Here is a 21,737-nt window from a genome sequence, read left to right on the forward strand (position 1 = left end):
GTGTCCCGATATCAAAGAATTTGGTGTCCAAGTTGTACAAAGAGAGCAGTGCCAACGACGCAAGCATTCCAGGTGTGGGGAATTACATCAGGGAGGTGGTTTTCTGTTGCTGTGAGGACTCTGAATGCTAAGGAGGTATCTCCTTGGCACCACACAGCTTTCTTGGTAGAGGTACTTCACCAGGATTGGGGACACTCTCCCGCCCACCTTGCAAGCCAGGGCATCGAGAGCAATACCTCCACACGGCACGGCGTGGTGCTGGGTAGACATGCTCTAGAGCAGGTTGCAGGCTGTGGCCTGCACATCTGTGTTGGCACGGCATTCCATAAAGGTGTACTTTTAAAGCAAATCTCTTGATTGTGCCCACACGCTGTGCTGTGGCTCACAGCACAAAACGGTCTCTGAATATGCAAACTGGATTCCCGCTAGATGAAACTGAACCAGGAGGTGAGCTCCAGCAGCACGACTCGTGTCTAACCACTAACAGCAGTGGTTAGCAGTTCACTGACCACTAGGCCAGACTAGTGCAGTCAACAATTAAACCTCCTGAGACAAGGTAGTTCCTTGGCAGGGCCTGTTTTGTTCTTCAGACCTACTCTTCTCATGCTGCACTGGTTGGTAACATAGATAGATATGGCATGTAACTCAGGCACTGCAAGTTGTACCACTGAAGAGCCCATGGCATCTGCAGGCTTTCCGCATAAATCAGAAACTCCCCTCCCATTACTGTGCTGTTCAACATCTGGAGTCAGTTTTGTATCACTAAAAACTGTGAGAATGTTGTGGACTCAGGCCATTCCACCCTGCATCAAAGGGATGCTCTCAGTCCTTTTACTGGGGGGGACACAGGACGCACACAACATGACAATGCTCTGCCCCAGTTTACCCTATCTTTAAATTTAAAATGGTGAGGGAAAAGAAGGAATGATAGAGTAATCCCATATGGTTAGAGAAGTGGAAAGAATGATTGAGGGTAAGTGTGTGCTGCAGCTGAGAAGCAGCCCAGATTAGGCCACTGGAGCCTCTGCTGCGGTGCCTTGTTTGCTGCTTCTGCTCCACCTCCCTCCTTCATGCTCGCTTGGGTACCTCTGCCTTTGAGGCAGTCGCAGACTGTTGATCCATGTGCACTTCTGCAGTAGTGCCAGCGTAAGCTTTCCCTTTTGCTCTCTCACTTTAGGTGCTCTGTTGTTCTGAGGGATTGTTTTTCAAGGCAGGTCAGTTCTCAGCGGGGTCATCCTGTGACCACGCAGACAGCTCTGTTGGCACAGTGAAGGGAGTGGTATGGGGAAGGTAATGAATGAATACCTAGGGACCAGGCTCGTAGAAGGAGCCTGCTTATGGTGGCCTACACAGTCTTGCTGCCAAATATCTATTTCTTCTTTTCATTGACATAATACTGCTGCAGAAAAGGCTGTGGATTTTCAGGAGATAGCATGCTTGGTCTGTGGCACTGCTGGTGGTGTGCAACATCAGGGTAAAAGCAAATCTTTGCAGGAGAGTAGAAGGGAAGATTTACTGAAGCAATATTTTGAAACATTACTATAAGAAAACAATGGAATTATAACAAAATGGAATTTCACACTCCCAGCAAACCCCCACCAGAGACAATGGACTGACAAACAGCGTGCAATGGAAAGCAAGAATACAAGTTCCACTCCACAAGTTTCACAACCAGTCCTCTCATACCTACCACTAATATGTCTAACCTACTAAACTCTGAGTATGACAACAGTTCAACAAAGTCGTATTTTGCAGCAAAAAAAAAAAAGTTTACCAGGTTTTTCTTTGAAAAAATTCTGCAATATTCTGACTGATTCTGAGTATGTTTAAAAAAGAACAAATTTATTTAATAACTTCAACAAGCAAACAAAATAATAAGAAAGCTATAAAGCTAAACTGCTCTTGCTGCCTAGCATTTTAAACAGTAAAAGATTTACAGTCACCTCCAAAAACTATCAACAAACACCTACAATCTTAATTCCTGTTTTGCCATGATGTTTTCATCAGATCAAAATGTTTGACAAAGAAGGGGTACAAGAAGGGAGGAAGTATAGCAGGAAGGATAGATTATACAAGTGAGTGGAAAAATGATCAAAATGTGACCAATAGAGATTTTCTGGAAATGCAGAAGAGAAAGTAGCCATTTTGTCCGGGACGAGGACATCTGGAAGCAATAGGGACAAAAACAGGGCAAGGGAAAAAAAAAAACAAAACCAAAGAAGTGTAAAAGAAGGGGAGACCCTCCTCCAGCAAAGCATTTGCACGTAGGCTCAGTGTGAAGCAAAGCCTAAAGATAAGCTTGAACATGAGTGCATTGCTGGATTTAGAGGAGGGAAAACAATAGCAAGAGACAACAATAGGTTAGTAGGTACCTACCAAGAGCTTGCCATTTTCAAGAAAACACGTTTCCTTCCATTGCTATTTCAGAGCTTTCTAGCTAAGCCTGAGATTTCGGGCTGTAGAATGCTACTTGAAGAGGAGACAGCGACTCTTGCCAGACTAATTGCTTTACGACAGACCACCCAAGATCAGAAGAGACCGTTTTCAATCAACTGGTCCCTAACATAGCCCTTTTGAATTTTGTAAATGTAAAAGGAAGAGTTTTGGAGAGACCATTTTGTCTGGGAGAGGTCACTGGTACCTGGTCCCTAGGCGTGGCCTGTGTGGATATGTTTATCCCCACTAAAAACTGGTTTGCCTTTGGAAAGCACCATTTTCCTACTGAACTTAGGGAGAAGAAACACAATAGGAATGTCCTTAGGACATTTTGGGTGAGGAACTTTTACAAACTTATTCCAAAAGCCCATTAAAAATATATATAGAAGAAAACACAAGAAAACAGGAAAGAGCAAACAAATCACCCCTAGAAAATCATTAATAAAAAGCAACATAAAAGTAACATTATCAAACTATATATATATAACTGTTTTCATTTAAAAAAGAAGGAAAAAAGCACACCTACCGCCTGCAGTTCTGGTCAGGTTCTCCCTCCTCCCCCCACAAAAAAGTAAAAATAAAAAATACAAATAAAATAAGTTAACCCTTTCATCAGCCTGGTTCCTAATGGAAACAATTTCTTCCCCTGCTACTCTATTGACTGAATAAATCTGGTAGAAGTCTTAAGAAAAAACTGTAATTGGTTTTCTTCAGATGAAACAAAGTAGAACTTTTTTCCCTGCTCTCTGTAATCCTGGAATAGTTTAAACATTAGGCTTTCCCTGCGCTGGTGAGAGGACATGGGTGCCGGGTACAGGTCTCCTGATCAGAAGGTCAGGATTCTTCCAGACGAGTTGACAAAGGCTGTTTGAACAAAGGTTATTGCCTTTCTGGGACTTGCTCTGATTTAAAAGACATCACTTTGAACTTGAAACCAGCGCGCTCTCTCTGAACTGTAACGTGAATTGCTTATCATTTAGTTCTGCCTAATGATTTGGATAATATCATTCATTAACGCTAATAATAATGGCCCTGATTCACCAGAGTAGTTAAATATGCAAATAGCATCATTTAGGCCAATGGGAATCACACGCTCAAAGTTAAATATGTGTTTTAGTGCTTGGGCGAATGGGATTCCCAATGCACTCAATGAAGTAGAAATGTTATGAGTCATGTTATAAGATATGTACTTAATAATTAATTTTAGGTTTTTAATAAATTGCAAGAGCTGTGGTCGAAAGACACTGTAGAGTCCATGTGAACAGAATTTAACTGTCAGCAATGGGAACTGAGTAAGGGATGCCAGATTTGCATGGCAGTTGGTACAAAGTACCCAGAGTTGTATATTCTGCCCTTCAGGCAGCTGCAAAACGTCCTCTGCACCCCTCAGCACTTTGCCAAATCTTTATTTCCCTCCAGTGAATGTATTAAAGCACTTAACAGTGGAATTTAACCCTCATGATCCTTATTTTCCATCTGGAAGTACATCTGTTGAGAGGTACCCACAAAAAGGGCCTTAATGGGCCAGCAGAATAATATTTCTGGAGGGCTCCAGACAAAATACAGCCAGTGTGCATGGCGCAGACCAAAGCAGAAGTACAGGAAGCAAAGGAATTATTCAGTGAAACCAGATTTTTTCCACACTCCACATTTTCCTCCTCTGACAAGATATTTCATGCCTTCAAAATCCAGTATGGGTTCTCTCTTTTCAGCAAAATAACATCATTTCTTTATAACCGAACAGGAGAAGAAAGTTTGTGATGAAAAGGTTAAAGATGGAATCATCAATGATATAGGTGGAAGTTTGTCATCTGGTAACCAGAAACGGTAGCAAAAAGTTTTATCATGTCCTCTCTGAGCAGCACTCTAAACAGAACATGCGGGGTTTGATTGATTTTTCTAAGGATAATTGTTCAAGAAAGATTCCTTTCTTGGATCAAAGGATCTCCCCACAGAAATAGTGTCTATGTCTTGCACTCATTTATACAGCAGCTGCTGGAAAATGAGCCTAATTCTTCATCTGAAGAGTCTAACCACAATAATAGAATGAAGTGAAAACGACCAAAGAAGAAGAATATAAATGGTGTCATTTTCGAACGCTGCCACTGGCCTCTGGGAGAAGACAGAAAGCAAAGCAGAAAGCGTTGGCACGCTGAGCTCCCGCAGACCCAGCAGGCAGCATCTGGGCACAGATTCCTGGTGTGCAGTTGAAGAACTCCTGCCAAGCTCCAGGGAGGGAGCTTGCAAAACACCTCCAGCAAATCTTCAGGAAGGTCTCTCTTCTCCTTTCATTCTGCTGTCATTTCCCAAGCTTCTACACCCTCGGACTTGTCTCACTTTTTGGCTATCAGCCAAGGAGTTTGACCCTTAAAGTGGCAGACAAATGGTTTCACATGAAAATGGCCAGGCAGAATTAACAGTCATCAACAGTGACAGCAACCCAGTTACCAGTTTTAGTAGGGATGGACCCCAAAACTAAACTGACAGATGCAGGGCGGTGCAAACCCAGCTTCTGCCATTTTTCTTGAAATGCAAGGCGCTTTTGTTTGGGAAGAGCAGCTAATCAGTAAAGTTTCACTGATTTGCAACCTCTGGTTTCTCCCCAGTGGCTGATGAGATTGTATCAATATGAGGGGCTGCAGGAACAGCAATCTCAACCGGTTATCTATCTACTTCCATTAAAAAAAACAGGCTGTGGTCTGCAGCAGCCACAGGAACGTTTGCCACCATTTTCCCACCTTTATGACAGGTGAGTGGTTATCTCACACATACTTTTCCCCCAGTGCTAGATCAGTTGCCTTTCATCTTCTATACTTTAGTGCAACCACTGCAAATAATCTCGGGTCCTTTCCCTCTCTCTGCGCATATGCCATGTAAGGTGCTGTGTTTTCTTGGTAGTCAGCTGAGTGAGACACTCATGACTCAATGCCCAACAGAGGCAAAACCTACAGAGAGGCCCTGCGGGATTGCCAAAATACCCACACACATTAGGCACCGTCTGTCAATGTTCAGTGTCACAGGCTGAGCTCACGAAAGCATTTAGGTGTGCCACTCCTACTGAGGTGCCTGTTCCTAGAGAAATCTGTGGGAATTAGCTACCTCGGTGCCATTGAGAATTAGGTCTAGGCTGAGTTTTCTTCACAGCTGAAGTCTATCAATCCCTTTTGCCCAGGTGCAAAAGGAGCTGCTAGTTTGCAAGTAAAAATTAAACAAATTTTCAAGTCAGTAGACTCTCCTCCAAAATATCTTTCTCAGAAAGGTTTTAAAATGCTTTTTGCTTTTAAGGGAACTTAAAAGGAAACATTAAACAAGTCTCAGAAGGTCATGAATTCTGCTGCCCACAATAAGCACCTTTAGAGTCCAGCAGCTAATTTGAAGCCAAACCAATACTACAAACAGAATGATCTGAGATAGTGAAGAAGAAAAAGGTAATAAGGATGAGAGCGTGTATTGACAATCAGCGTGTGTGTCTGCGTTTTGCTGACAGAAAATAGCTGAGTCCTATGGAAGTTGTGGCACTAAAGTCTCTTGTGGTTTGCAGTGGTGTAAGTCAGGAGCATCTCCACTGATAACAGAAGAATTATGCTGGGGCAAAGCTGCAAGTCAAGAAAATCAAGCCTCTTTTGCTCAGACTATCCCTCCTCCCCTGCCTCTTTGCTGACACAAGTCAGGTACTTTCAACAGTTCTAGCAATTGCATTTCAAGGTCCTCTGTGCCTCAGGCAAAAGCTTTTTCTCTCACAAATATATCAGCCGAAAACCAGCCCAAGAAATAAAACAGATACAGGATCATCTCAAGACTCCTTTACCTTTCAGTAGCTGTGTCAAGGCAACGTAACAGATGTATGCTTTGTTTGCTTTTAGATCAGACAAACCCAAGCAAAGATAATCCCATGCAGTGCAATCACAAATAACAGTTACAAAACAAAAATACACTACAGACACCAAAGGGAACAGGAGGCATTGGCAGGTTCTTCTAGGGATCTGTAAGTTTTTGAGGGTTAAACATAGCCAGCATTTTTAGAAGGGGCTGACACATTCAAACTACCTACCTCGTGGGCCAAGCGCTACAAGACCAGAGTGGAAATTCACTGCTGTCGCTACTATAACACTACTATAACCTTCCAAAACCAAGGCTGCCATCAGTATACCTGGTTGGGTCTTTAGAAACTGTTCTGTGTTTAACAGGTGTGTAATTAAAACACCAGAGTCGTGTGGCATTCCTTTAAATAAGTACTGTTCCGATTAGCTAAGCTTCACAGCTGCAAAGCCTATAACAGAGAGCTCAGTCTTACATTAATGATATATCACTGAGAAAACACACAAGAATCCCTCACTGCTCTACAGTTCATTTTCTCTCTGTGCCATTTCAGCTCCAGTACCCTGAGCACCTCATGAAAACATCATGCATGGAAAAGTTTCATCCAAAGGACAATGTTGGCATGAGAAGAAATGGTTGTAAATATCATGAATCGGTTTAGGTCGAAAGTTGCAAGGAGTTTCCTAACTGCAAGAGTAATCTGAGTCAGGAACAGCCTGCGGGACAGGGAGGCAAGGGACACAGGGTGGTAGAAACCTCACTGGTTTTTAGATGACGTTCAATAAATTTCTGAAAGGGTGAGGTGACAGATGGAGTGCAACAGTCAGGGGCTGGGCTTGGCTCCTTGGGCAGTCCCTGGCAGGCCTTTTCCTCTACATACAAGAGAAGCCCCTCTCTTACTCTGTTATTTTACTCTGGTGGTGCTAAAAGGCTGTATAGAATCAGTTGGAAAAAAATAACTAATAATAGTTTGTAAACAGATGAACTGTTGAGTACAGGGGTTGAATAGCTGAGTATAGGAGGCAGTGGTGGTGGTGACCACTTCAGCTGGCAGAGCTGTAGCCACGAGAAGCTGTTGTGAACACGGTCCATGATCCATATGTACAGCACTGCAGGCACCCTGGTGGTAAAAACTATACAGTGACGCTGTGGGAGAGGCTGCTGGACTCCTTTTGTAGTGGCAGCACTATGCAAAGAGCAGGACTTCAGTGGATCTGTCTAACCAATGAATTACTGCTTGTGTTTCCCCATTGGGATCTTTAAATACTGATAGTTTCTCTCTATCCCCCTGAAACTTCTGGGTTGCAAACTGCCTTTCCCCTGCACATGAAGGACCAAGGAAAGAGGATGTGTTTTAGGGAATAGATTTAGGCTTCCATTCCTTTGCTCATTTTCTAAGAAAAGTATATTGTGATGTTCACTTTAGTCTGATAATCTAATGATGTACATATGCAAATTATAATGACACGCTCTGCAAATTTGCATGCGACCTTTGGTTAACATTTAAAAAAGCCATGTGGATTGATTTATCTAATAAACATTCATTAGGATATCATTGAGGTATTCTGCCATATGCTTAATTTTAAATGAGGCTTTAATTAAGCTACTTGCAGGCCTACAATTTAGAAAGATGTTAGAATTTCTTGCCAACCAGGGCTTGTTACTCTAGCTTGTTACTCTAGGGTTAAAAATGAGGGTTACTCTAGCTCATGGGAGGTGCTCTATTTTATTTTTATTTATTATTATTTCCAGCTCATGGGAGGTGCTCTACTTTAGACAGAGGCAGGAGACTAAGAGATTCTCTTTGTACATGCTAACTCCACAGCTCTTTGGGAAGGTGTTACCCTTCCTGCATGGCCAAGGAGCAGCCTCTAGAGGAGCTGGCGAGGGGCTGCGCTTGGCTGTCTGAATCTGATCATGAAACAGACCTTGTTCGATAATTATTCATCATGGAATGTCTACATTCCCAGTGTACAGCGGCTACTGTGAGTTTTTGCAGCAATACCTTAATTTAGTCACCATAAAATCATTAATATTTCACTTTAATAAAAAATACATAATATTTTGAAATAGTGATTCCAGGTTGAAAAATGAAAATGACCTTTAAATCTATACAGGGCAGATCCTTTGGGCACTTTTAATGCAATAATTTATTACGTTCCTATATTCATCATGTGTGCACAAATATAATGTAAATATTACAGCTGTACTCCATGACAAAACAAGCATAATGCAGACATAGAATTATACAGAGAACTGACAAACGGGGGAGAAGGGAGATCTAGTATTTTCTGTACAAAAAATATGCAGCTTTTTGATAATTTGCAAAAATGCATAACTTTTGGCATTTCAGAGAAGAACACTGTATAAAAATAAATATTCTATGTACAATAACACACACAGGCCAGTCCAGGGTTAGACTCATCACTGCAAAAGAAAACATAAACGAGTGTTAGTGACAATTCACTAACAATTGTTAGTGACAGCTCAGCAGGGGGGAAGGACCACTTCATGGGATGGAAAGACAGCTGGCCAGAGTTAGGGAAGCTGGCTCCGGGGTCTCCAGGAGGAAAAGAAATGGTGCTGGATCTCAGTGGGAGTGAGGATGGGAGGTTTGATCTGGGCTGGCTCTCTACCTCCACTTTCTTCCTATCGCTGTGGCTTGAGTACTTGGCATTAACGCACACAGCAGGTATGAAGGTGGGCTAGACCCTGAGGAGTGGCAGAGGGGTCTATGGAAACCTCAGAAGGGGACTCCTGAGGCAGCTGAACCATCAGAAACAAAGGGAGAGTGGAGGGTACAGGTACTTACACCCCCCTTTCAGTGCTAGCCCAGAAGCAAGCTAACAAGCCCGTTCCCTTGGAGCAGGGTCTGCCCCAAGCCCTGCACTGCAGCCCAGCTGCCAGGCCACCCCTCAGCAGGAGCACTGGGGCGTCTGGTGCTGAGAGCCCGGCGGGGGCATGCAGGGGCACCCAGCCGCAGCTCACTCGCTCTGCTGAAAGCAAGCCGTGAACCTCCTCCGCTCCCACCAGCCTCCCGTAGCACCCAGGTTACCCGGGATATGCCAGCTCCCAGCCTCTGGTAATAGAGCTGACTATGTGGAAATCTAATTTTTGTGCAAGTATTAGAACACTTCAAGGCCAGGCAGCTCAAAGGCCACAAACACAGTTCTCTCCCATTTAGCCTATAAAACTAAACAGCAATATACAAACAAGGGAGAGTTTTGCTTGCTGCTTTTCAGGGGTATGGTCCTGGAAATCCCATGCCTCCACATCTCTTTTGCTCTTAGCCAGGCTCATTGAAAAACATCAGCAGGACCTGTAGCACTGCCAGCTCAGCACAGTCACAACATTTCCAGGATTATTTTACCTTATTCCAGCAACCTTGAACTGGAAGGCCATCTTCCCCCTGCAAAAAAGATGGATGAAATAGCAGTTTAGGACATGGAAACTAGTGCAGAGAACGAGGAAAGAAGGAGCGGGTTAACTATTACAGCTGCAACAAACAGTCTAAACCAGGGCTGGAGGAATAGTCTGAAAGATATTCCTCACCCCTTTGGAGAGACCCAGACTTCTGGCTGACATAACCAGTGTAGCTTGAAGCAAGGGCCAGGGCTGAAGAGGGGGGTTTGCCTGCAGGCTATACAAGGAACTTATGTACACAGGGTCCGTAGGCTTGTTCTCATTCCTCGCTGAGGAAGGTGTTTAGCTAGACCTCCCTGAAGGAAGGTAGGAACACAGGAGGTCCCATTCAGCCAGAAAAATATCGCAGGAATTTGTCAATAGAAAGCACGAGATGGCTGGTCTATATCCTTAGGCTTGACTCTATAATGCTGAGGTTATAAGCAAACCCCAGAGTCAGCATTAACCTTGGGTCCTGAGGAGGTCCTGGAAAAAAACTCCATTTCCTTTCTGCCCTGTTTGTTAAAGGGTTTGCTTTATCATGTGAGAGATTGCCCAGCTGTCCCCTCTTGCCTCTGAGGAGATCCTGCTGCAGGGAAATTAGTAAGTCAAGAAGCTGGGCAGACCCTGTGCTGGTTGAGGATGTCACAGCTGAATCCCTGAGAGGGGGCTTTTGCCTCAGTAAAGTCAGAGAGATTTCTGCAAAAATCCCTGGCACTTCTGCAACCCTGAAGTCTTGGGCTACACAGCCCAAGGTGGGCATGTGATTTTTTTAAAAATTTTTTTCATTTTTTAATGTTGAAGAAGTTTGGATACTTTAAGGGCTGTGCTACTAAAAGACTGAGACTATATGGTTGGGAAAGGCTTTTGTGAATTACTGCCCTTAACTCCATCTCAGTGCAGCCCTACTTGATGTGAGAAAACAGGAAATTATGTCAATGATAAGGTGCTCTTGAGCAGGAGATAAAGTCAGATGTAAGGAGCTACACCTCTGACATGAGAAGTCAAATACTTCTGCTGTGTGTGCGCATGTCAGATTCGTAGGCTATTGCTATTCCCCAGGAAAACTCAAGAGCAGGGAGTGAAACTGTACAACGCACGATGCAGGCACATTTCTTCATTCAAATGACTTGGTTCTCACTTCTTCAAGTACTGTGTGAGAAATCTGCCGTGCTTATCATCCCATTTGAGAAGGGGGAAGGAAAAAAACCAAACAGAAAAGCAAATGCACAGTAGTATACTGAGAAATAAACTATTTAAAGGAGAAGCACTTTCAAGGGACTGACGAAGTGAATGTTGCCATGATGCTACAACCGTATTGCTTTCTGAATGCATTTTTAGACTGTGGTCTCCTTGTGATATTTCCTCCTCCTCCCACCCACTATGTGGAAATACTGAGTTATGGGTTAATTACTGGGTAAATTGTGGCGTTCCCATTGGTACATCGGTGGTGGTAGGAATGACTGGTGTAGTGCATTGCAGGAGGAGATGGGAAGTTAGGTGTACAAAGGAATGGGAGGCCAGGGAGTTATAGCTTAGGGATCAAAGGAAGACCAGGGTCACAAGGAAGTGTTTGTTGCAGGCGAATTTGCCGAGAACGGAAACGTGACATGCTTATTAGTACCAAGTATCTCCTTCCACATATCTCAGATTTGTAAAGCATTAGTTCACTGCTTCCATAAGTTACACACATGGATGTGTCAGCTGGATGCTAAGCTTTTAACCTAGGTGGATCAAAAAACATGCTTATTCACGTTCCCAAGCTAGCTTGCATGCCAGAACACTATATGTGAAAAAATAACGGCATCTGTATTTCACCAGATTTTCTGGCAAGTTTCCCTTAACAAAAATAAGTATGAAAAGAAGTGTACGTTCTAATATGGCCACGTGGGGGCCATGCCTGAAAGCAGAGACAAAAAAGAAAGAGCACTGGTAGAATCCTTGCGCCTGTGAAATTAGGTGCTTTATTCAGCCAAAACTTACTCCGTAGAAACCTGGCTATTATCAGTGGGAGGCGAAACACATGGCTCAGTGTTTTTTCTCCTTTGTGGACTGTTCTGGGCAGGTATTTCACCTGTGGGATTGGCAGAAGAGTTTCTTTCTATTACCCAGAATTTACAGAGCAGCAACTGAGACTTTGCAAGTAGTCACCGTCACTGCCCCAAAGAGACAATGGCAGTGCACAAAGGAGGGAATGCTGGATGGAAGACTAACGTCAGCTCTTCATGAAGGTCAAATAACAAAGGCTTTTAATGGCAATTTCAGGGCTAGTTTCCTCAGGAAACTAAGAAAACCTTCCAAACTAAATGTGGCTTTTTTCTTTGGGACACATTTTTGCAGCTAGTTGAACTAACTGATATCTCACCCTTGTAAATGGCATCAAACATCTTTAAGTGAGCATAAAGCTTGGCATGACCATCCTCAAGCCAACGTAGTCATGCCAAATGGGTGCTGGAAGGGCAGGGGAGTATAAGTTTCAATGTATTATGGAGTTGTTGAGACTGCTGTAGGGAGCAGTGGTCAGGGAGGTTAAGTGCTCCCAAATACCTTTGTCCTACAATAGTTGGGTTAGATGAGGCAATAAAAACAATTATCATCCTTTAATACTTGAACAAGATGGATATCAGGAAACAGGCAATTAAAAATTCAAGTTTCTTGGATGCTATGGGTACCATTTTGACTTCTGGGAAGACTCACAAATAGGAATTGACTAGCAGGAATTGAGAGACATAAGTGTCCAGTTAATATGCTTCGCATGGGCTTGCTAACAGGATAACTATTTTTTTCAGTCATCTTAATGTATAGGGTGACCGAGGTAATACCAAGCGGCATTAGGCTGTGCTAGCCACACACAGGCACTTAAAAATAGAGTTAACGAAGGACATGAGCATTGCAGCTGCTTGCTAGAAAGCCAAGCCAGTGCAGAGGCAGGTCTTCATACGTTAGTCTACTGAAAGTTCTCAAAGTGAAGGCAAAGGAAGAATTGAAGCAGTTGTAAATAAATTTGCATTCCCGCTACATTTTTTCCTCATGCTGCAAAGTAACACTGACAGCAGCTGTGAATGATAGCATGAAGGCAAGGGCCTGTTTCTGACAACAGCAGCATGAGGGAAGGTAGGATGGAGATGGGTAAGGAAGGAATTGCCAGGTGTTTCTAGGGCATGCAGCTATTCGGAGGTATCAGAAAATAACAACCAAGATACAAAAAGCAAACAAGCATGCAGGAAAGGGAAGGTACGCCATACCAATGGGCATGGGGCATCCAGGCCGTCCAGCCCAGGTAACCCCGGCTCACCCTTCTCGCCTTTAAAACCTCGGAGACCCTGTTTACAAAATCAACCACTATCATTATTTCAGTTAATGCCAGTCACCTCCATGTCACGGGAGGAGAGGCTGAGTCCCCCACTGGGACTGTGGCAGGGCACTCTGCTGCATACCCAGAATACAGATTGCCTGCGTTTCCAGTTTTAGTTTTGTCTGCGTAATCAGTAGTAGCAGTTTCCTTTCTGTTTTTCCACAATCTACGAGTCAGGAGATACTTCTCTACAGTATATCTGAGAGGATGAGAATGGTGTTTCCTCCATTTTGAAATAATCCATTCTTCCTACCCTCACTAGGAAACCCAGCAGCTGAATTTCTAGATGCATGATCCACAAGTACTCCTGGGATTTATGGCAGTACTACAGATTTTTGGCAGTGTTTGCTGCAGCATATGAGTGTAGATGAAAACGTATACATACTGCTATATTCATTCATTTGTCTAGATATATAGACAATATATTTTGACAGAAACATATCCCATTTAAAATAACTGAGATTTGTTTTCCCTCTGGGTAATGCAGCTCAAGTGCCCTGTGTCGCTCTCAGGCGATCACATCAGCTGGCTGTTATTCCAAGGCAAGAAAAACAGCATTCAGGTTTTGCTGTTACATAGACATGATGACACTAAACATTTCCAGAGAAGAGCCACAACTAGCAGCAAGAGAGACCCAGGACTCTGTCCGCAAAGGAGAAAGCCCTGAGCTCCCAGCACATGGGACACCCCCATGTACCCCAAACCTTTGTGAGCTCCGGAAGAGGAAGGAATATAACCATGGTCACCCAACAGCCTGATTGCTCAAAGGATCAATGGTTCTCCACTGAAGAAAGCAGCTTTGCCATAGACTGCAGTGGGAACCAGGCTGGGCCTTGTCCAAGTGTTGTACTTTTGCAAGACCATTATTTATGTTATGATTTCCTTCTTTCTTCCCCATCAACAAATCTTAAAACAATACATTTGATGAAACAGCACATACCAACGGACAGGGTGCATCTAATCCAGGCGCTCCTTGGTCTCCCTTATCCCCTTTAGACCCTCTAGAGCCTTTCTTGCCCCTCTCCCCCTGTAAATAATAGTTTAGTCCAAGAAAAAAAGAATACACAAAAAAGCTTTAGGATCATCCATTTCAAACAAATGTCAGCGTAGTTTAAAAAAAGATAAACATTTAGGAAACATTTTAAAAGAAGAGAAATCTCCCTTTGAGGTGTTAAGTGAAAAACAATGTATGGAGCTACTATCCATTACTCAGCTGCATAAACACATTGGCCATTGCTAAAATCCCACAGTGATAGACCATAAGGGCTCTGCATCAAAGGGATTACAAGTGCTTCTGAACTTTATGGACAGGCCTACGGTCAGCCAGCAGAGCACCACTCCTCCTCCATCAGTACCATCATCAGGAGACTACTTCTCTGGGCTTCCTAGACATTCAGTGGTGGAGAAAGAGGCACCTTCTGAGAACTGGCTGACCCTAGACTCACAGGATGGGAAAACACTCCTCTGGCCAGCAGCGTGCCACCTCGTCTCAATCTCCAGCTGGCTGGGAGGGTCCCTCCTCTGCCACAGGAGCTCCAGGGTAGTATCTAGATGCCTAGTGCCTCAGATGACAAGACCTGCAGCAGACGCCAGGCAGGCTCTCCTGTCGTAGTAGGAAGGCACTGCTGGCCCAGACTCCCTGTGTTGATTGTACTCTTCTTACTACTCCGAATTCTCATTCTTAAAAGAAATTCTCACACATGGGAGTGTTTTTAGAAGCTTTCCCTTAAACCGTTTAATGAGCACTGTGTTTGCCACCAGGGATTGCTAGATTTTCCTTAAAAACTGGGACTGTATTTGTGTGGTTTTGGTGGGGGTTTTTTTTTATTTTATTTTTTTTAAAGATGTAAAATTACTTCTGTATCCCAGAGCAGCAAAGCTTTAACTTGAACAAGTGTGCTTGCTTGCCTGAGTTTTACAGTGGTTTGTGCACTGGGGTGCGTCAACATTGCTAAATAGAAAAGAGCCAGATAATGATGGAAGTACTCAGCCCCAACAGTCTGCACAGCCTGGTTGTCCTTTGGGATGCTCTGAGTAGTGCTCCCCCAGAAAAAACTGTTAGACAAGGGACTAGTCCTCAGCAGCACAGCCGCAGGGCAGCAACTGGTCCCTGGCCCTCTTATTTAGGAGCACAGACATACCCTAGAAAGGTGCAATTCTTACAATGGTTTGATATCACAATTTCTCTGCAGGCTCCAGGTTGGCTTACACCAGAGACAGGGCAGGGGGGAAACAAATTAAAAAATTGTAACCAAAGAGGACGCTTGCTCTCTCGTGGAGGGGCAGCATTAGGTCAATGAAAGCCAGCCACAAAAGGGGCTGAGGGAATGCCCAGATGCCCTGTTGCCCCTCCTCACCAAGGGAGGATACATCCCACCCGTAGGAGGTCAGCCAAGGCAAGGCATAGCGTGGGTATTTGCCAGTTATATGTATACCAAATCTTTCTGTATAACAGGAAATTCTCAAAGCTGCTGAGCATAAAACAAGGGAAGGGGCTGCTGCACAGGGAATTGAATTTAGGGTCCTTGTGGGGAGGGTTAAAGGAATTAAGGGATAAAATCAGACAGCACAGGTTGCTGTTTCTTCTTTTAAAAAAGAAGTGTTAAACCCAAAGCTGGCAAGAGAAATGGATGGGAGAGGAGAGACAATGAGGAGAAGTCACCCAGAACCAAGCACTGGAACAGAGAGGATAATCCAGGAAAATGCGGCATGGGTTGGTTGCTCTGGAGGAAGGAGGAAGGAACCAGGAAGAAAGGCGGAAGAGGAGGAAGGGATAAAGGGGACAAAGGTGGACCTGTAGGAGCAGGAAGATGCACATAGACACAAGAAAAAAAACCACAGGCATTAAAACAACAGTGAAGATATCAACTTGGTAGCACAAGTTCAGGGTTTACACTTTTTCAGCTGGGTTACTTGAAAGGCCATCTGTTCCCTTTGCTACCTAGTGCCACAATACTGTCTCTGCCTGTCCCCAGGCACAGCTATGCTGTACTCCCACACTGAACAAAGGGCAGCAGGACCATTTCTGAGATTTCAAAAGCACTACTCTGCCTAAAGCAACAGAGACGATTTTGGCAAACTATTTGGGAGTTTAACAAAGTGGATCCTCATTTTGAATATGCTCAGCACTGAAAATCTTCATATTAAAGTACCATGCACACTGCTGCTGTCTGAAAGAAAAAGAGAGGCATTTCAAATGAACACATCTCCTCCTTCCAAAGAGGCCAGTGTTGTATCCCAGCGCCCCGTGGAACAGGTCAGAAGTGGAGTGTTGCCTTCTCTTTTTCACTTCACAGCTTTCTTCTTGTCCATTTTGAAGTCTCCTGGCTAAACTGCCATAGTTTTGCCAGCAGTGCACTTGGGAGAGACTGTCCTGCACTTCTGAGGAGGTTCTGACGCAGAAGCCGTGTGTCCCACTGTAGGGGAGACCTAGCACTCAGCTGGGGATATGGGGCTGCATAGCAAATTCTAGGGAACTGGCACTGTGTCCAGTTCTGCTAAATGGTACTTGTAAGATGTCTATAATGACTTCAAAGGGATGGAGGCATTCAGACAAAACAGCTGTACAAAGGGGCCTCACCAAAACTGTGCTGTTTAACTCCTGTAAGCAGTTGTGACCTGTTCACAATTTTGAAAGAGGGACAGCAGTGAGGGGAAGCCCCTGTACAAAGGCTCAGTGGGAAAAGTGGTATTTTCTAGGGTCCCACCTGCAAAGATATTGCACTTGCCCATTTACAGTCTCAAGTTTCTCACACTTTTTCATTTCAAAATATTGGTTGCAGTGAGGCAAAACGCATCCATGCTTCAAGGGACCAGCAAAACTTCCCACTCACGCTTTTCAACTCGTTCCCTACCAGGAGGCACAGTTTCTCCCAGTTTTCGTTTGCTTTTATGTGAGAGCTCACGGAAATCCTATCAGCCTACCTACAGCCAGCGAGAGACCCTTCTTTTAAATAAAATACCCAGTTTACAAACCAACTGAAAAAGTCTAGGAATTCTGTTAAGGTTATTTTTTGTTTAGAAGCTACACAGACAAAACAAAATGCATCTTAATGAAGAGGAAGTTAAGAAGCAAAGCCAGATATGCAATGATTAAAAAAGGGGAGAACTCTGGAGCTCCCATGAAACTTGGACCTTTCTCCCCTAGTTTAAGATGCCAGTTGGCTACTGCTTTCCAAAACTGCCCATTCTGTGCAGAGTAAGGTCAGAAATACATTGCAGATAAAGGACAGAGAACACTCACTATGTATAAAAAGCAAATTCATATAATGAAGTCACCACATGGGCACATGCACTGTAAAACTTTACATTTTCAGATAAACTTAGGTGATACCAGAGTCTTATGAAGAGAAGGTATATGTGTATGCGTGAGTACATGCATAAAGACATATACGTGTACTATGCTGAACTGCTTGACATTTATACAATTGTAATCTTACACAGACTCTAATCCAGAAGTCATTTATATTTTAAAATATAAACTATATTCAACTACAGCTCTCAACTGTTTTTATCAAAAAGATTCAGAGCCTTAACAGGCAAGAAATTCCTTATGTTGTGGAAAACCTGATGAAAAAGCAAGGAGCTTTTCAACATGCACTTTTTAGTAAGGGTTATATTTCTATCAGACAGGTGGTTTGACAGAAAAGCAGCCGTTCACGTTATTGGTTTTGACCCAACTCTTCACCATCACATCCATTCAGGACAACTTCATGTCTGGTTCTTTAAGGTAGGCAAATTTAATTTCTCTTTCCCAAATTTCCATCTTCCAAATTCTCTGGAGGATAGTTTGCTAGAGGGCAACCTTATTATTCATGCTTCAGGGGAAATTTAAAAGTAACGTAATAAGATTTGCTGGCTCCACCTCAGTTAATTCTCATGGGAATCCCTACACACATCAGTGTGTAAGCAGGATTAAGCAGGATTTCCTACAGCGTGCCACATTGGCCTAACTCTACTACACATGAAGCCCTGTGCTTCAGTGAGAAGAGAGCTATGACAACAATGAACACATCACAAAATCCTTCCTATAGCTTTCAGATAGATGTACCACAATGTCCCAGGTGATTATATGAACTACAGGTATCACCTTCTAAAATACAAGTCAGTAAAGTTAGTATATGAAGGTATAGCAGACAGAATTACATGCTAGCTACTTGAGGTTGCTCAGGAGTTAACTGGTCTATCACTGTGTGAAGATGTTAGTAACTAAATGCAAGAAGTTTGCCGGGTAACTTACCCGGATTCCTTTGTCACCAGGTAGACCTTGTAAACCCTGAAATACATCAACATAAAAAGAAATATTTTAAAACAAGTAGGGCCCATTATATTCCCACTCAACAAGAAGCATGTGTGCACAAGAGTGTGTTTTTTCCATTTGTGCCAATTGCTCTGTGGTTAAAAAAAACAAAACTTTTCCAGCAGACAATCTCCTCTTCACCTCCATTAGACCATCCAGGCTGTAACACCACTACTATTACTCTAAGGGTTCTTCAGATAAAAACCGAACTAGTTTAGCGAATACAGTCCCTGAAAAGAGCAGCAAACTTCCTTTTTTGTGTGTTAAACAATGAAGCAGCTCCATGATTACATAAAACTAGAGTTCCAACACTGGCCCCATTTTGCAAACAGCGATCCCAAATGGCAGAAGTAATCTCATTGAAGGCAGAGGCACTTTTGTCACTGCAATGACAAGACAGGGCCCTCTCAGACAGATGGAAGGGAGGCACCCAAGCTGTGGAAAAGTAAATTGAGCAGATGTGCTCAAAAGCAGCATTTTGGACTAAGATACATATCCTGGGAGTCCCATGCAGCTGCTCTTGGTAGTTTAAGGACCAAGGTGAATTAGCAGTTTCCCTTCAGCTTCATCCACTTCATTCTGAATCACTGATCTGAAGCTACTGAGCTCTTTCTGTTGCTCCCATAGCGTACATAAGCTTATAACTTCAATTCTTTAACACCTAACCTAGTTGAAATTGCAAACACTATATTACAGCAGCATCTTAAGCTATCAACCACAGCAAGGAAAAAGGCACTCTAGACAACAAATCCATAGTACTCCCATACTTACAGGAAGTCCTGCTGGCCCCATTGGTCCTACAACTCCAGGATCTCCTTTACTGCCCTGAAATGGAGACAAAAGAGTATAAATTGTTACATTCCTATTCATTACAAACAGGCAGCAAAGGGGTGGCTACAGCAGCACTATAGAAGTAAAGGACATGTTTCAAAGCACTTAAAAACCCGAAGGATGAGATACTGAAAAATCAGAGGCACAGCTGAGGGTCTTATATGCACAATGAGAGAGCAGTTCCAGCTTCAGAAAAACCTAGAGCTTCTCTATTGCAGGGAGCTGTGTTATCTTCAAAGAAGTTACAGAGCATTGGTCAGTTCTGAAGCAAACTCACCCTTTCTCCTTTTGGTCCTGCTGGTCCCGAAACCCCAATTGGTCCTGGAGTACCCTGTAGTTGTAGGAAGGAAAACACATCAGGACGTTTTTATTCTGGAGCCTCATTAAAGCCAGGAGACACTGTTGCTCCATTAGGAAAAAGCACAGCTGGGAAGGACAGTCTGGTGGTGGAAGGCATCTAGCACCACTACAGCTTTCAGTGTTGGTGTCGATGGATTTGAAATAGTTGTTATAGGCAATTTGAAGAACATGGGAACTGCTACATTAGATCACACCAGCACCATTTTACAGAGACTTATTTTTAATTTTGAAGCTATCTCTTGACAATTCTTGCAGCAGGCATTTCTACCAGTTCCACGGGAGGGAATTTTTTCTCTCTAGTTTATATCAGACAAGGCTGAAAGCTGTAGCAGAATAAAGGCCATTTAGAAATATGATAAGCAATTTTCTTTTCTTTATTTCCTTGTTTTCTTTTTTTCCCCTGGAGTCAGTTCAGTTGAGCAAAAATGAAAGAGTTTGGTTACTTGGTGGCAGGCAGCCAGTCATGCAAGTTGAAAGACACCATGCTGCAGAGCTGAACGCAGATGCATACTTACACAGATGCACACTAAGAGGGGTATCATTCAGTCCCAGTCCCTCTGTTCCCTTTTTGCCATTTATGTCACTCCACCAGGCTCTCAATCATGCTAACAGGAAAACCCCGTCTTTTTGCAAACCCTTTGACAGAGGGGCCATCTCCCACTAGCATACCAAACTTACTTCCCAGTGCTGCTGAGACTTGCTTGGGCTTTGGGAAGTTAACCCAATCAAAGCTTACCTTTCATGTGGGCAATACAGCAGTTAAGCAATAGTCCTTCTGGCTAAGAAAAAGCTTCAGGCACTTTCAACCCTGTATAGACTCCTTGAACTTGTTGTGGAGTATTCCCTGTTGGAGGGTCTCTTACAACTCTCCCAGGCTACATTCTGCAGTCTAGATAAAGTATAGCCTTCAAACCTGTAGTGTGTAGTACACCCACCTAACTACATAGTATAGATAGGCGTTTACCTTCCTAACCCTACATCACATACCTTTAGACTGGCAAGAACTTCACTAACCATTCAGATATTGATCTACGATTCCTTCAATGGAGCCTCAATAGAGAGATACTTTTGAGGCCCATTACCTGCCTTGTGGGAAGAACAAAGGAGGAGGTTTCTGGAACAGGGAAGTCTTTTTCTAACAGCCTTAAGGAAAAGGGTCTTGCACTTTTTAATGTGAGCTTGCAATCCTTGGTCACTAAAGTAACCGCTCCGATGTAAGCAGGATGACTCATATGGACCAGGAGAGCTTTTCAGACAAGATTAAGATCTGCAGAATGTAAACGGAGAAGTAATTCATGCAGCACACAGCTTCAACACAGTGAAGGAAGGGAGAAAAATCAGACTCTCCTTAGATCCATGCACAGGAGTTCATATAATGGAAATCTTAATTGCCTGCACATATGCATCATTTTAAGATCATTTAGTGCCATGAAATACATTGAGATCACACCTGTACATTTATAAAATCTACAATTTCCCAAAACAAGTGAGTGTAAAAGCTACCATTCAGATTGTGTTCAGAAGTTATAGAACAACTGAATTATTTCCAGTTATTCTTTTTAAATAGCCAAATGGATTGTACATGGGTGACGCATGATTTCCAAGAGGCATTAAAAACATTTGGCCCTTATTTAACAGCTGTTACCCAAGAATAGCGGAATGGTTTGCAGAACCAGGTTAGCATTACTTGTCTCATTCTGAATTTGACAGACTGAGAAGCTTAGGCACAAGGAGTTTATTTCCTTCACATCTCACAGTGAGTTAGCAACAAGAGGTGGGAATCTTGCCTCTTCCTGCTCCACTATGAGATATTGCTACCTCTCAGATGTGTTAGACTGGAGCACACCCCAGTGCCCCCACCCCCAGCTATCTGGGACTGAAGGAAAGCATGTCTGGAGTTGCTGAAGTTGCATGGCATTCTGCTGCTGAGAGGTGAAGTGCTAGTCCTGCTTGCAGAAGGTCTTTTAGATGCAACTTCTCCTCGTGGTGAGATGCTTCCCAGGCTACGGAGAGATACCTGTAAGCATACCTGCAACCCACGGCAACGCAACCGTAAGCGCCATGTGTGGAAACAATGCACAAAGCTTTTTGCTCACAAGACAAAACACACTGGCATTATTATGCCCAAGACAAAACTGAAGAACTACAGTGGTGAAAACGTGGCAAGCAAGGCTACCATGGAGAACGACATGATGGAGACCCCTCACGATAAAGAGGACAGGAGAACAGAGCATT

At 43.4% G+C, this 21,737-nt stretch overlaps 1 protein-coding gene across 1 annotated transcript in view; it reads right to left on the reverse strand.

The window, feature by feature from the left end:
• Positions 1–8,427: 8,427 nt before the first annotated feature.
• The window catches only part of COL13A1 (collagen type XIII alpha 1 chain), a 61,755-nt gene continuing 48,445 nt past the window's right edge, over positions 8,428–21,737 (reverse strand). The window contains exons 33-38 of the mRNA XM_072870962.1: positions 19,420–19,473; positions 19,083–19,136; positions 18,252–18,287; positions 13,953–14,039; positions 9,626–9,664; positions 8,428–8,682 (exon numbers count right to left, since the gene is read on the reverse strand). Of these exons, the coding sequence (XP_072727063.1) occupies positions 8,680–8,682; positions 9,626–9,664; positions 13,953–14,039; positions 18,252–18,287; positions 19,083–19,136; positions 19,420–19,473 (273 nt within the window). The 3' untranslated portion in view covers positions 8,428–8,679. The remainder of the gene's footprint in view (positions 8,683–9,625; positions 9,665–13,952; positions 14,040–18,251; positions 18,288–19,082; positions 19,137–19,419; positions 19,474–21,737) is intronic.

Source organism: Ciconia boyciana, chromosome 8, assembly GCF_034638445.1.
Source record: "Ciconia boyciana chromosome 8, ASM3463844v1, whole genome shotgun sequence".
In the NCBI taxonomy this organism is placed as follows: domain Eukaryota; kingdom Metazoa; phylum Chordata; class Aves; order Ciconiiformes; family Ciconiidae; genus Ciconia; species Ciconia boyciana.